The sequence below is a fragment of the Podarcis liolepis genome (genome assembly GCF_965112155.1).
Source record: "Podarcis liolepis genome assembly, chromosome: 7".
Classification (NCBI taxonomy): Eukaryota; Metazoa; Chordata; class Lepidosauria; order Squamata; family Lacertidae; genus Podarcis; species Podarcis liolepis.
The window spans coordinates 22667671-22683409 of NC_139561.1; the positions used below are offsets into that span (position 1 = coordinate 22667671).

General features: G+C 49.2%; 2 protein-coding genes and 1 long non-coding RNA gene across 4 annotated transcripts in view; 1 reads left to right on the forward strand and 2 right to left on the reverse strand.

Annotated features, from left to right (window-relative positions):
* FNDC10 (fibronectin type III domain containing 10) overlaps positions 1-15739 on the reverse strand; it is a 199398-nt gene that overhangs the window by 71059 nt on the left and 112600 nt on the right. The gene's annotated exons all lie outside the window — the stretch shown is intronic.
* Positions 1138-2584, forward strand: LOC310711449. The gene is made up of 2 exons (XR_014528442.1): positions 1138-1506; positions 1846-2584. It is a non-coding gene; the product is annotated as an uncharacterized lncRNA (long non-coding RNA).
* Positions 2692-15739, reverse strand: part of TMEM240 (transmembrane protein 240) — a 39929-nt gene continuing 26881 nt past the window's right edge. For both annotated transcript variants that reach the window (XM_083513307.1, XM_083513306.1), the window contains exons 3-4: positions 6035-6243; positions 2692-3101 (exon numbers count right to left, since the gene is read on the reverse strand). In XM_083513307.1, coding sequence (XP_083369433.1) covers positions 2953-3101; positions 6035-6243 — 358 coding nt within the window. In that variant the 3' untranslated portion in view covers positions 2692-2952. The remainder of the gene's footprint in view (positions 3102-6034; positions 6244-15739) is intronic.

Sequence of the window (15739 nt, forward strand, 5' to 3'; positions counted from 1 at the left end):
CCAACAATCTCCTTTCCCTTCCTCCCCCACAACAAACACTCTGTGAGGTGAGTGGGGCTGAGAGACTTCAAAGAAGTGTGACTGGCCCAAGGTCACCCAGCAGCTGCATGTGGAGGAGCGGAGACGCGAACCCGGTTCACCAGATTACGAGTCTACCGCTCTTAACCACTACACCATGCTGGCTCTTAAGTCTTTCCAAAATTCATACGCAATTTCCCCTGAAATCTGCATGAAAAAATTTCCTTGAAATAATGCATTTTGCTGGGTTCTTTAAAAACAAAAACCCTAATATATGCATTTTGATGCAGGCTTTCCCCTAATGTACACATTTTGTTATGCACTGGAGAACTGCATTGTAAAATTTCAGAAATCTGAAAGGCAGCTGTGTCTTGGTTTTCATCCTGTTTTTGGAAGTCCGAATCAGGTAGGTTTGCATTAAAATCCTAAATGAAGCCAATTCCCCCCCCCCGCCCTTCGTTTTCTCTCTCACACATAAACTCCCTCCACACTTAATGCCTCACATGTCCTTTTGAGTGCATGAAAAGGTCTATGGCCAACTCACACGACGATGGTTTGTTCCTTCAACATCCTGAAGCCACTGCGGAGTTAAGCCTTGGAGGTAGCTGGTCTTAGAAATGCTACAATAATTAGAGATGGCAGTCCCTGACTGTCTGGTCCAGGCGTAGTCTCAATCTCCAGCTCCCATCAGCCTCAGCCAGCATTGCCAATCAGGGATGATGGGAATTGCGGTCCAGAAACATCTACGCTTGTTAGCTACTCCTGGACTCTGGGCCCCATTTTCCATCCAAACAGAAGATTCCAGCTATGGTAAGCTGAAAATCACCATGGTCTAAAACAGGGATGGGGAACCTGTGATCCTCCAGGTGTTGTCGGACTGATGGGAGTTGTAGTTGGACAACCTCTGGAGAGCTGCAGGTTTCCCCACCCCTGGCCAAGAAGACCTTCTGAATCTGGCCAGCAAATCTCTACATAAAACAGGCACGGAAGAACTTTGAGCCCTCCGGGTGTTGCGGAACTACAACTCCCATCATCCCTGGCTCTTGGCCATGCTTGCAAGGGCTGCTGGGAGAGTTGAGAGTTCAGCAACATCTGGAGGACCCAAGGTTCCCCACAGCATGATGGGGAAGACCCTTCTCTGCTTGAGACCCAGGAGAGCGGCTGCCAGTCAGTGCAGACAGTACTGGGCTGGATGGACAAAGACTTGGTATAAAGCAGCACTCTCCATTCTCAAGAAACATATTCTAGCATTGTAGGGAGTTGGACTAGATGCCCCTTGGGCAGGCATAGGCAAACTCGGCCCTCCAGGTGTTTTGGGACTACAACTCCTATGACCCCTAGCTAACAGGACCAGTGGTCAGGGATGATGGGCGTTGTAGTCCCAAAACATCTGGAGGGCCGAGTTTGCCTATGCCTGCCCAAGGGGGTTACTTCCAACCCTACAATTCTACATTTACAAGACCAGTCAACAACACACACACATATACAGTGGTGCCTTGCAAGACGAAAAGAATCCATTCTGTGATTCTCTTCGTCTAGCGGTTTTTTTGTCTTGCGAAGCAAGCCCATTGAAGGATTAGCGGATTAGCACTATTAGCGGCTTTTAGAGGCTTTTAGCAGCTTATCTGCTGATCGGATCAGCTGATAAGCGGCTTAGCGGCTTAGAAAAGGGGGGGGGAACCAGCAGGAACTCGCAAGACATTGTCGTCTTGCGAAGCAAGCCCATAGGAGATTCATTTTGCGAAGCACCTCCAAAGCGGAAAACTCTTTCGTCTAGCGAGTTTTCCGTCATGCGAGGCATTCGTCTTGCGGGGCACCACTGTACAGGGCTCAATGGTTTCACCATGAGACCAATGGCTGCCTGAACTAGCTCTCATTTCACTGCCATGCACCTTGTCATGTGTTCTGGACAAGTGGTTAAGTTATTACAAACACCAACAAATGCCGTTTGGTAATCGATGCATTTTGAGCTCCTAACGCATTAGCGACGCAACGTTTATCAAGGGATAAATCATTCTCAAGGCAGGGTGAGGCGAACAGTTGGCAGAGACACCCAGGGGGGCTGACGTGGTCAGAGATAAGCATCAACAGGCCCTCAAACACATTCCACAAAAGCCGGTGTCCTTCCGCCTGGCTTCTAACCTGCTTAACATTTTTTTCCGCGGCAAACCAGCATCGGTTGCTTCTTCCGAGCTAGTAAAAAAACCAGACAGGATGAACTACAGATCCCATTAATTTAAGAAACAGAACAAAATTGTAAAAATGGGGAGGGGGAGGGTGTCGTGACAACAAGCTAGCAACTTGGTTCCAAAGGAACCAAGAATGGGGCGCCGTCTATTGTACGCAACAGAGCTACCGGGCGTTATGAACCTCAAGCCAAATCTGCAACTGGAAACGAGACGCGTTCTGCATCCGGGAAGGGTCTGGGGGGTGGCGGCAGCGGCAGGGCTGGGGGTGGGTGGGGGACATGGAAACACTTTAGGCTAAACATTACATCTTCTGTCCAAACTCACCTACGAAGACTTTGAACAACAACAGATTTCCGGAAAAGAAGAAGAAACACCCCCCCAAAAACCAAATAAATAACGAACAAAACGCAAAAAGGGTACATCGGCGTTGCAGGACACACCATCGAGGAGCTTGGTGGGCTGCGGAAGTACAATGCAAATTCTCTTTCCGGTTTTGTGTTTGTTTTTTTGTTTACATATATACAGGAGTCCACCAATAAAATGGTAACCACAGTGCAACGTCCCGGGAGCCTCGCAGCCGGGACAGGATTGGATTGTGCATTCTCTGGGTGTGCCGGGCTGACACACACCGATAAGGGTAACTAAACGTAAGTCCTTAAAGTGGCGTCCATTGAGGAACGGGCGGAGCCCCTCGACAGACGGCAAAAAGGCAAAGTTCTACAACCCCTCGACAGTCTTGGGTTTCTTAGAGGTGTCTGGGGCTGGGGTGCCCGTTATGGTACAACTTCTGTTTGATGTGCACCATGTTCCCGGTCGGCTCGTCGTACTGCCGGTGGTGACGTTTCCTGAACTCCTTGAAGTTACAAAATTTTGGAATCCAAGACCAAGTGGTGTCTGTCAACAGAAAGAGAAAAGAGAGAGAGACTTCAGCAAAAGCTTAGGTAAAGGGACCCCTGACCATTAAGTCCAGTTGTGGCCGACTCTGGGGTTGCGGTGCTCATCTCGCTTTATTGGCCAAGGGAGCCGGCATACAGCTTCCACGTCATGTGGCCAGCATGACTAAGCCGCTTCTGGCGAACCAGAGCAGCGCACGGAAACGCCGTTTACCTTCCCGCCAGAGCGGTACCTATTTATCTACTTGCACTTTGACGTGCTTTCGAACTGCGAGGTTGGCAGGAGCAGGGACCGAGCAACGAGAGCTCACCCCGTCGCGGGGATTCGAACCGCTGACCTTCTGATCGGCAAGTCCTAGGCTCTGTGGTTTAACCCACAGCGCCAAAAGCTTAGCCATGCTTAAAAACCCAGCCCATGATTGTTAAATTTGGTGGTAGACTTTGAGAAGCATTTCTTGTTTCTGACTACTTTTGCTCAATTTGTAATAGGGGCTTTTTTTCCAGCCAGAACTATTATTATTATTATTATTTACTTATACCCCACCCATCTGGCCGGGCCTCCCCAGCCACTCTGGGCGGCTTCCAACAGAATATTAAAAACATGATAAAACATCAAACATTAAAAACTAAAAAGAGTGAAGAAATTCCTTGCTGATATACATCAAATTATCCACTGATCTACCAATAGATCCCGATCTATGATTTACCTATCATGATATATGGAGTTTTGGGCTTTGAAACTCTCCTTTAATTTATATGCAAATTTAATCAATTAGCTCAATTTAATTCCTATGATTAGTTAAGATTTACTTAATCAGGCAGCCATCCTACTTTGAACTACAGTCCCCAAAGAGAGGAAATACATCTCCCAAAAATCAAACCCACAGGTTTGAATAAAATTTTAATGGACTAATGTACATGTTTGCATGCTAGACTCTCTCAGGGTAGAACACCAGAGATCTGCACTTGCGGCTGATTTGTTACAGGTGCTATTATGGGCATAAAAAAGCCCTTAACAGCTTGGGACCAGTTTATTTCTGATTTGCTGCACTCTTGATGGGGTTATACAGTGGTGCCCCGCAAGACGAATTCCTCGCAAGACGAAAAACTCGCTAGACGAAAGGGTTTTCCGTTTTTGCGTTGCTTCGCTAGACAAATTTCCCTATGGGCTTGCTTCGCAAGATGAAAACGTCTTGCGCTTTTTTAAAAAAGCCGCTTGAAGAGGCGCAGTTGCGACGGACCGTGCTTCGCAAGACGAAAAACATCGCAAGACGAAAAGACTCGCGGAACGAATTCTTTTCGTCTTGCGAGGCACCACTGTATTCCCTCTGAAGGAGCAGGTACGTAGCTTGTGGGTTCTCCTGGATCCTCAGGTGACAACTTGAGGCTCAGGTGGCCTCAGTGTCACCAAAGCCTTCCATCAGCTTCGGCTGGTGGCCCAGCTGCACCCCTCTCTGAGCAGGGATAGCCTAATTTTTGTTGTCTGTGCTTTGGTAACCTCTAGATTAGATTACAGCAATGCATTATACATGGGGATGCCTCTGAAGATGGTTCAGCTGGTGCGGAATTAGGCAGCCGGGTTGCTCAATCCGGCAAGACGGTTTGAGCATTATAATGCCACTCCTGGCCTGACCCTATTGGCTGCCAATCAGTTTCCAGGCCCAATTCAAAGTGCTGGTTTTCAGCTATAAAGCCTTAGACGGCTCAGGACCACAAGCACTGCCTCTCCCCATATGAGCCGCCCCAGACCCCGAAATCATCTTCTGAGGTCCTTTTTCATGCACCTCCTCTGCAAGAGGTCTGGAGGGCAGCAACAAGGGAACGGGGCCTTTTCTGCAGTGGCTCCCCATTTGCGGAATGCTCTCCCCAAGGAGGCTTGCCTGGTGCCTTAATTAGACATCTTTAAGTGGCAAGAAAACAAGACCTTATAACCTCCAGCCCTTAACTTTCTGTGGCCTTTTAGAAGTGGGTGGGGTGTTTTTTAATCTACCGTATTTTTCGCTCTATAACACGCACCCGACCATAACACGCACGTAGTTTTTAGAGGAGGAAAATCCATAGGCATGCCACCCGTAGGCATTCCCTCCATAACACGCACAGATATTTCCCCTTACTTTCTAGGAGGAAAAAAGTGAGTGTTATGGTGCAAAAAATACGGTATTTCTTTTCCCACTTTGTTTTAATGTATCTATGTGGTGTTTGCGGGGGGCAGTTGTTTGATTGTAAGCTGCTTTGGGTTGTAAGTTGTTTTGGGTTGCCCTGGGCTAAATAAAAGGGCTAACAAATTTAATTAATAAATAATAATGGTTTTTTGTTTGTTTGTTTTTTTAATTGCTTGCTGTGACATTCGGTAGTTGTTGCTTTTAATTAAAACCAAACAGGGAGGCAACACAGAGCAGGGTCACATTCTATGATTCTGCGCCAAACATAATTTTACACGCTTCTACCATGTTGTCCCTTCTCCGCCCCCCATCTTTTCTCTAAATCTAAAAGCCCCAATCAAATAAAATAGTGGGGCCATAAATTTGTTGACTCATGGTTCAAACACTCAGGGCTGCATCCAGTACAAAGTTCTGCTCACCCACGTGGAATAAATGGACATGAATAACTTTGGCCCACTAATTTCAACGGGTCAACTCTTGAGTAGGGCTTTGTTGGAGGGGACAACCCTTCGTTTCTGCTGGACATCTTTTAGCTCAGAGCCAGAAAGGTGACGTTCGCCTGGCTTTCCCTTCAACATAAGCACATTTTCACATCCTTGAGGGCTAGAGACGTGATCCTCAAAATGGGGATGAAAGCTTGAGGAGCATGAACGAGGTACCCAGAAACCACAAGGAACCTGCTCCCCCTGGGGCATGTGAAAACACCTCCCCTTGGGGCATCGCCAGCGCCAGCGAAACCCCTCCGGCAACAGGCCGGTGAGCACTCACTTACCATACCGTCGGCTTGTCCGCCAGGCCCGTACGGCGTAGTGAAGCACTCCATCCATCCACACCAGAAACCAGCTTATGCAGAATCCCAGCAAGAGTCCCAGCATCAGGTCGATTTCCTGCTTGGTGACATTGTCAGTCACAAAGTAGTTCTCCGACGAATCCACCACGGACTGGTCTCCGTCGTAGGGGATGACGTAATGAACATGGTGCCTGTGAGGTTAGGGAGGGAGGGAGGGAGAGAGAGAGAGAAAAGGAGGAAAGCATCAAAGATTGGAGGGCAAAAAAGGAGAACAAATGGATTTGCAGCCATTAGGGATTCCGCCCAGGTCCTAGGCCGGTGCCATCAGGTGGAATCCTTGAGCAGTTGTCTGGGCTCTTGCAATGAAACAGGGCCTACAGCTGATCAGTAGGATACTGGATCTGGTGTGGCATCGTTTAAAAACATCAATGCGTGTTAAGTCCACCCCCTCTGCTGGCTCACTAGCTCCCGTGTCACTGGCTAATACTGCCTCAGATACCTAAACAGGGCTAAAAGGTAAAGGGACCCCTGACATTTAAGTCCAGTCATGAACGACTCCGGGGTTGTGGCGCTCATCTCGCTTTACAGGCCGAGGGAGCCGGCATTTGTCCGCTTCCGCAAACAGTTTTTCCGGGTCATGTGGCCAGCATGACTAAGCCGCTTCTGGCAAACCAGAGCAGCGCACGGAAACGCCATTTACCTTCCCGCTGGAGTGGTACCTATTTATCTACTTGCACTATGTGCTTTCATACTGCTAGGTTGGCAGAAGCTGGGACAGAGCAACGGGAGCTCACCCCGTCATGGGGCCTCGAACTGCCGACCTTCTGATCAGCAAGCCCAAGCGGCACAGTAGTTTAAACCACAGCGCCACCTGCATCCCTGCCTACCTACATCTAAAGCGTTATGAAACAGTCATAGCTTCTCCCAAAGGATCCTGGGAGCTGTAGTTTGTTTAGGGTGCCGGGACGTGTTAGGAGACCCCTGTTCTCCTCACAGAACTGTAATTCCCAGACTGGTTTAGCCATCAGTCTCTCTTCCCAGGAAACTAAGGGGTTTGTAGTTTTGTGAGGGGGAATAGGAGTCTCCTAACCACAATGACTCGCTTTGGTCCGTTAACTTCAACAGGGTGTACGTGTGACAGAGAGAGAGAGAAACAGAGAGAGAGAATCCAAATAGCACCACCCACAACCAACTGAACAATGTGGAGCTGATCCAGAATATTTCCCAGCAGGAAGCATTTAAGTTCAAAGAGGCTTGCACTGGTAAATGTCCAACTGGATGGTGTCCCCTTAGCAGAGCTGGTCACAGGGCTCCAAGTAGTTACAGTGGTACCTCTGGTTAAGAACTGAATTCGTTCTGGAGGTCCATTCTTAACCTGAAACTGTTCTTAACCTGAGGTACCACTTTAGCTAATGGGGCCTCCCGCTCCCGCCGCACAATTTCTGTTCTCATCCTGAGGTAAAGTTCTTAACCCGAGGTAGTATTCCTGGGTTAGTAGAGTCTGTAACCTGAAGCGTCTGTAACCTGAAGCATCTGTAACCTGAGGTACCACTGTATCTTTATTTTATTTACTGAATGACTTAGTTGTGGCATATCTTCCTATACACATGAAAATGTAAAATGCTGTCACGCTGCAGTTCTTGTGGCCACCAGAAGGTGGCCGCTGCAACTGCAGCATGCTGAATAGCAGGCATGCAGGCAAGTATTTCGTGAAACAAGCCTGCTGCGAGGTTTAATGGAAGGAGGGAGGCGAGTTGTGGTGGGATATGTGAGAGGGGCTGTGGGGGCTGTGACAGGAGGGTGTGTTGTTACATGTGGGGGAAGGGCAGCAGGCAAAAGAGTGAGCAGGGTTGATAAGCACAGCAAGCAGGGGCGGCAGCCCTTTGTGTGTATGTGTATCTCCAAGCCACCTAACCAGGTAAAATACAAACAGGGAAACATAAAAACCAGAAAAACAAAATGTACAATACAAATCCATTAAATGGATCATAGAATCATAGAGTTGGAAGGGACCGTGGGAGTCATCTAGTTCAACCCCCTGCAACGCAGGTATATTTTGCCCGACGTGGGACTTGAACCCACAACCTTGAAATTAAGAGTCTCATGCTCTACCAACTGAGCTATATGGATTGCTCTATAACAGAGGTAGGCAACCCAGGGGCCGGATGCGGCCCAATCAGCTTCTCAATCCGGCCCGCGAATGGTCCGGGAATCAGTGTGTTCTTACATGAGTAGAATGTGTGCTTTTATTTAAACTGCATCTCTGGGTTATTTGTGGGGCATAGGAATTCGTTCATTCCCTCCCCCAAAAAATATAGTCCGGCCCCCCACAACATCTGAGGGACGGTGGACGGGCCCACGGCTGAAAAAGGTTGCTGACCCCTGCTCTATATCATCCAACAACCTCCCACCCACTAAAATATGAGCAGCGCAGAGTAGGAGAGGCTAACTTAACTACAGTACTTTAGGTAAATTACTGGGGAGGGGTGTGGAGAGAGGAGGCCCCTTACAGGTTTTGCAAGGTTACAGGGGAGGCTGAAATTTGGCAATGGGTAGGAGGGATTAAGGGGGTAGAGCTCATGGGTACCATTAAAGGGACCCCTGCCCTTTCCCTCCTCCCCAATAATTTGGGCCAAATGGTTCAAGGTGAGGCTGCAGCTCCAGGACAGAGCATCTGCCTTGCACACAGAAGGTCCCAGTTTCAATCCCTAATATAGGATTACCAGATGTCCCCAGTTCCCGGGGACAGTCCCCAGATTTGCAAATCTGTCCCCGGACAAATTCCGTCCCCAGAATGTCCCCCAATTTGCAAATTTGTCCCCGGAAAATGTGGCAGAAGCAGCCTCAGCAGTCCAGAGCCAGCCTGGTAGCGCAGTGGGCTCTGGCTGGCTTCAGGAGCTGCCCGCTGCCCTGGCGCCCACCATTTTTCCTTGCTAGAACTTCTGGCGAGGAAAAATGGTGGGCGCCATGACAGCGAGCAACTCCTGAAGCCAGCCAGAGCCAACTGTGCTACCAGGCTGGCTCCAGACTGCTGACTGCCACTGCCACCACCACTGCCAGAGGTGAATCGGGGACGTCCGGCGGTACAAATCTCCTTCCCCCTTTGTTTTGACTGATCGGGGGAGGCTTGGGAGTTGCGGGCGGGCGGCTGTTGCCCTGTTTTTTAAAAACTCTGCGCATTTATGTTTCACAGGGTGTGAAATAAGGGCTTTGCACCTTGCCTGGCAGGGAACCCGCACACCTTGCACCCCTCCTGGGCAATGGCCACCTGCCCTTGACTCCTGAGCCTCCCCCAATCTGTCAAAACAAAGGGGGAAGGGGGCAGGAGATCGGGGAAGGCTCGGGAATCACAGGCGCGTGGCGCACCGTTGCCCAGTTTTTTAAAAACTCTGTGCATTTATGTTTCACAGGGTGTGAAAGAAGGGCTTTGCACCTTTATACAATATGCATGTGTGCTTGGGCCCAGGGTCTTTTGCCTCACCATCCCCACAACTGACTCCCTGTTGCTACTCAGCTTCAAAGAAAAAGAAAAGTACCCCCGAATTCATTGAAAAAAATCTGGTAGCCGTACCCTAATGGCATCTGCAAGTAGAGCTGGGAAGGTCCCTTATCTGAAACCCTAGAGAGCTGCTGCCAGTCCGTGCAGGCAACATTGTGATCTGACTCAGCACAATCCCTGGCATCTCCAGGTAGGGCTGTTTGAAAGCCTGGACAGCAGCTGCCAGTCAGTGCAGACGACACCAAGCTGGATGCACCAATCAGCTGACTCCACATCCGTCGCCTTCCTAAATCCCTGCGCCTAAGTGCCTTGTAAACGGTGTCCAGAAACGCTCCGCTCAAGCAGCTTTGTCACCTTGCGTCATGCCACAGCCACCTCGACCGCAAGCCCCGTTTGGAGGCTCAGGCACGGCTGGGAGGCGTGCTGTTTTCCCTCCCCAGCCGTCGACCCTTCCCCGGTTCCCTCTCTGCTGCGCTCCCGGCCTCTTCCCTCTGTTCAGCCAGCCCCTGGGACCACCCTGGCAGCGCACCTCGCTCTGGCAGCCGGACAGCCAGGCTGCAACAGAGAAGAAGGACGCTCAGCACCCCCCACATCCCCTTCGGCAACGCAACAGCCCGCATCGAGCCACTGCAGAGTCAAACTTGGTCACTGCAGCAGCAGCAGCGAAAGAGCACATCTCCCGATTACTTCCAAGCACAGCGGCAGGAAAGCGCTCCCTCGACTCTGGCTCCCTGTTTTGTCAGGGACAGGCACCGCTCCTCTTTGCGCCCACGGTGGCGAGATGTTAGGGGGGTCCCTTAAAATAATGGAAAGTGATTCTGCGTCTCCATATGGGCACAGAGCTTCTGTATCAAGTCACAACCTTGCCCAGATGTCAAAGAAGTTCAGTTTCGGTGGAGTGGGTGTGCGTTTGCAAACCCTCCAAGTCTTCCTGTTTTCCAGGGACAGTCCCAGATTTAGAGAAGCCGTCCTGGTTTCTGAATTGATCCCAGAATGTCTCACTTTTCCTTAGGATGTCCCTGTTTTCATTGGAGAAATGTTGGAGAGTAAAGAGTTATGTGACCCCCGAGCCAAGGGTGTATACAACCTTTAGAATAACATCTGAAGGCAGCCCTGTATGGGGAAGTTTTTTTAATGTTTAATGTTTTATTATGTCTTTATATAAATTGGAAGAATGGCTGGGGCAATCCAGTCAGATGGGCAGGGTATAAATAATAAAAGTGTTATTATTGTTATTGTTATTATTGAATAGGACATCCCTAGAAAGTGAGGAGGAATTAAAGAACCTTTTAATGTGGGTAAAAGAGGAGAGCACAAAATATAGTCTGAAGCTCAACATCATAAAAACTAAGATCATGGCCACTGGTCCCATCACCTCCTGGCAAATAGAAGGGGAAGAAATGGAGGCAGAGATTTTTCTTTCTTTGGCTCCATAATCACTGCAGATGGTGACAGCAGCCACGAAATTAAAAGACGCCTGCTTCTTGGGAGAAAAGCAATGACAAACCTAGACAGCATCTTAAAAAGCAGAGACATCACCTTGCCAACAAAGGCCCATATAGTCAAAGCGATGGTTTTCTCAGTAGTGATGTATGGAAGTGAGAGCTGGACCATAAAGAAGGCTGATTGCTGAAGAATTGATGCTTTTGAATTATGGTGCTGGAGGAGACTCTTGAGAGTCCCCTGGACTGCAAGAAGATCAAACCTATCCATTCTGAAGGAAATCAGCCCTGAGTGCTCACTGGAAGGACAGATCGTGAAGCTGAGGCTCCAATACTTTGGCCACCTTATGAGAAGAGAAGACTCCCTGGAAAAGACCCTGATATTGGGAAAGATGGAGGGCACAAGGAGAAGGGGACGACAGAGGACGAGATGGTTGGACAGTATTCTCGAAGCTACCAGCATGAGTTTGACCAAACTGTGGGAGGCAGTGGAAGACAGGAGTGCCTGGTGTGCTCTGGTCCATGGGGTCACAAAGAGTTGGACATGACTAAACGACTAAACAACAACAAAATTTTCATCAGAGAAATGTTGGAGGGTATGCATTCACCCAGAGGGCTCCTCCAGATAACCCGTTTCTTGAGCCTTCATCTTAATTTGCTCTCCCAAAGCTTACACGGAGGTTATCTGTGATTATGGTGGTTACAGAGTGGTTCGATGTGGAGATACTTCTTCGCTTCCAATCAGTGTCTGTCCTGTAACTTCCTGCTGAAATAATTGTTCTGGCTTATTTCTCATTGTAAGAACCTAAAAAAAGAGCCCGCTGGATCAGACCAGTGACCCAGCTTGTCCAGCATTCTGTTCTCACAGCACTGGCAGACTTTGGGCTCTCAAATTTCAGCAGCGCCTTGTGCTGCGCTAAAATCCTGTGCCCCCTGCCTCTCTCGCTCCATTCCACAGTACAGTTGTGGCACCCCCTGCAGCATGGCACCCAATGCACCCGAACTGGTCACGCCACCCTAAACTGCCTTTGCTCACAGTGGCCAACCAGATGCCCCCATAGGAAGACCAAAGCAACTCTCCAGCAACTATGGTAATATTCAGAGGCAAGCTCCCTCTTCTGGTGGAGACTGAACATAGCCACTGATAGCCTTGTCCTCATGAACCTGCCTAATTCTCTCCTAAAGCCATCCAAGAATAAGAATATGAGGCCTGGTAGCAGTGATGTAGCATGGGTTGTCAGTACCCAGGGCCATGTGGAGGGAAATGGGCAGTCAACTGTCTGCAGCACCCAGGAGATCGCAACCACAGAGATAAGAAAAGAAGAGTCGTTCCATTATCTGGAGAGGTCACTTCCTGGCTTGCATGGAGAAGTTGTTTTCAACGGAGCCCAGCAACAGAAGCATGCAGCTGTATTGAAAGTTTGCGCCCCCTAACAATATTGCGCCCGGGGCCCCACCAATACATTACGCCACTGCCTGGAAGATCGAGCCAATGGCCCACCTAGTGCAGCTTCTTATTCTCACAGTGGTCAACCCAGATGCCTGTGGAACCCACAAGTAGGATCAAAGCACAAGAGCGTTATTCCTCCCTGTGGTTTCCAGCAACTGGTATTCAGAAGTATATTCCGACTGTGGAGGCAGAGCGTGGCCATCATGGCCCTTGATAGCTTTGTCCTCCGTGAATTTGTCTCTCCCTCTTTTGAAGCCACCTAAGTCGGTGGCCATCGCTGCCTCCTGTGGCAGAGAGTTCCATAGTTTAACAATGCACTTTTGCCACACCACGATGCAAGAGTGTTCCCCTGGATGGCAATCACACAGTTATACGGAGGAAGCATCACAGAACAAGTAGTAGAGCAGAACGCTGTGTGGACAGTCCTGAACAAATCTACTGCTAATACGCTATTATCGCGGCAATGACATGCTGCAGAATACGCCCACATTAAAAACCCCAGAACTGGAAAGACACTAGGCCTGCTCCTTATCAAGCCTTCTTTCTGATTTGCTTGCAGGGCATGTAGAAGCCTTTCTATTCATCATGCCTTCCTCTCACCCTTTCCCCCATAGAATCATAGAATTGTGGAGTTGTGTGGGACCCCGTGGGTCATCTATTCCAACCCCCTGTGACGCACTTTCCTAACCGCATAAGGCCTGTTTGTTTTTAAGTGGATTTGTTGTGCCAGAGGGCGCTTTGATCCACTGTAAATTGAGTGAACTTCCATTTCCGCGGTGGCCTTGGCAGTTTGCTCCTTCTAGGCCAGAGGTCAGCAAACTTTTTCAGCAGGGGGCCGGTCCACTCTCCCTCAGACCTTGTGGGGGGTCAGACCTTTTTTTTAAAAAAGGAACAAATTCCTACACCCCACAAATAACCCAGAGATGCATTTTAAATAGAAGCACACACTCCACTCATGTAAAAACACCAGGCAGGCCCCACAAATAACCCAGAGATGCATTTTAAATAAAAGGACACATTCTACTCATGTAAAAACACGCTGGTTCCTGGACCGTCCACAGACCGGATTTAGAAGGCGATTGGGCCGGATCCGGCCCCCAGGCCTTAGTTTGCATACCCATGTCCTAGGCACACACTTGCAGAGACTCTGAACTGCTGGAGAGAAGGGGCAGTGCACCGAGATCTTTGACGCAGAAATACGGAAACGTTGCTGGAATGTATTTTGAGGGTCAGCTATTCTATAGCAAAGACCAACTCCATTCATTCTGGGATTCAATGTTCTATGAAACCTCTCTCTCTTTCTTTTTAATAGAAAAAGGGAATTGTCAGGTGAACTAAGGCAACGTCCCTTGCTTCAGAGGCCAGCCCAGGACAGGCGATTGCTGAGTCAATGAACAGAGGCAAGAATGGGGAACCTGTGGCTTTTCTGGTTGCTGCTGGGATTTTAGCTCCCACCAACCCCAGGCAGCAAAGCCAACAGTCAGGGACGATGGGAGTTGTAGTCGACATGTGGGAGCTTCCCATCCCTGGAATAAGGCCCGGGTGGAATAAAGCCTGCTTCTCTGTGTGTGGAAATGGAACTGGAGGTCTTTGGTGTGGAGCATAAGAGATCCGCCATTTTCATTTGTGAAATCAACCTCCAGGCACCTTCCAAAGGGGGGAGAGGCACTACTGGTGTTGCAGTTCAGTCCCAGAACAGCTGCTTTGAATTCAGAAGGTCCCAGGACCACCCCTTTGCGTTCTGAGACCTTAGCAGAACTGCTTGCACATTTTCATAAGGACTAGATACTTGGGCTTTTTTAAAAAATAAAATGAAATGAAAGCTGAGATTCCCAACGACAAGGATAAATAGGATTCAGAAGGAAGCTGCCTTCTATCAGTTCAAGCCACTGGCCTATCTAGAACAATACTGTCCACACTGACTGGCAGCAGCTCTTTGGGGTTTTAGGCAGCGGTTTTCCCCGGCCCTACTTGGAGATGCCAGGAATTGAATCCGCGACCTTCTGAATGAGAAGCGGATGCTCTGCCGCTGAGGTACAGCTCTTTCTCTACAGCCTGCCAAACTCCTTGGAGAACCCCCTCATTTCTGATGACCCTCGGAGCCCCTTCCAATTCTATGATTGCTTGATTCTATTCACATTTTGCCTGGGGAGCTATTAATGGAACAGAGACATTGGTGGGTGGACAGGGGTTGGGGGAGAGGTACAGTCCTGGCTCACACCAAGGGAATCTGATTATGGAAGGTGGAATTTGCCAGCTTGCATTGGCAACCAAATACTTCCTTATGAGCAGGGAGCCCAAGTCACAAATTCTCCCAGCCAGTTTCCCATTTGCTTAAATTAGCATCGTTGGTGAGAACCGGATCCATTATTACAGGGGTGGCAATGGTACTTCTTGCTTCTGCAAAGCCTACCCATTCACTGCTCTCTTTGGCATCAGTTGGTGTGGGAAGAACCACAGCTCAATGGAACGATCGCCTGCTCTGCATGCAGAAGGTCACAGCTTCAATCCCCAACGTCTCCAGGTAGGAGAGACAGACCTCTGCCTCAAACTCTATACAGTGGTACCTCGGGTTACAGACGCTTCAGGTTACAGACGCTTCGGGTTACAGACTCCGCTAACCCAGAAATAGTACCTCGGGTTAAGAACTTTGCTGCAGGATGAGAACAGAAATCGTGCAGCAGCGGGAGGCCCCATTAGCTAAAGTAGTGCTTCAGGTTAAGAACACTTTCAGTTAAGAATGGACCTCCAGAACGAATTAAGTTCTTAACCCGAGGTACCACTGTAGAGAGCCACTACCAGAGAGTACAGACAACACTGAGCTCACTACACCAATGGTCTGACTCGCAACCAGGCAGTTTCCTTCATTTCCAAGAGTCTTTTGGCGAGCTTTGTAGTGCTTTCCTCATCGGGAACAAGTTCCACTGCGTTTAATCAGGCTTCCTTCCCAGAAAGTGTGTTTCAAATTGCAGTCTTCGTTCCCCTTCTACAAACGTACTCAGAGCAACGTTAGATCTCCATAGCACACGGCGCTTTAACCGGTGATATTAAAAACACAAGTCCTTGCTCCGAGGAGCTGAGAAACTCAGAAGAAATCAGCTTCCAAGGCAGCCTTTGCAAACCCAAAGCACAGGAAACTGCCACAGACATCACACAGGTTCCAAGTGCAAGCGCCGATCTCCCCACTTGTGATTCGCAGGAGGAAGAACGTTGAGATCAGGGTTAAAAAGGTAAAGGTAAAGGGACCCCTGACCATTAGGTCCAGTCCGGACCGACTCTGGGGTTGCGGCGCTCAT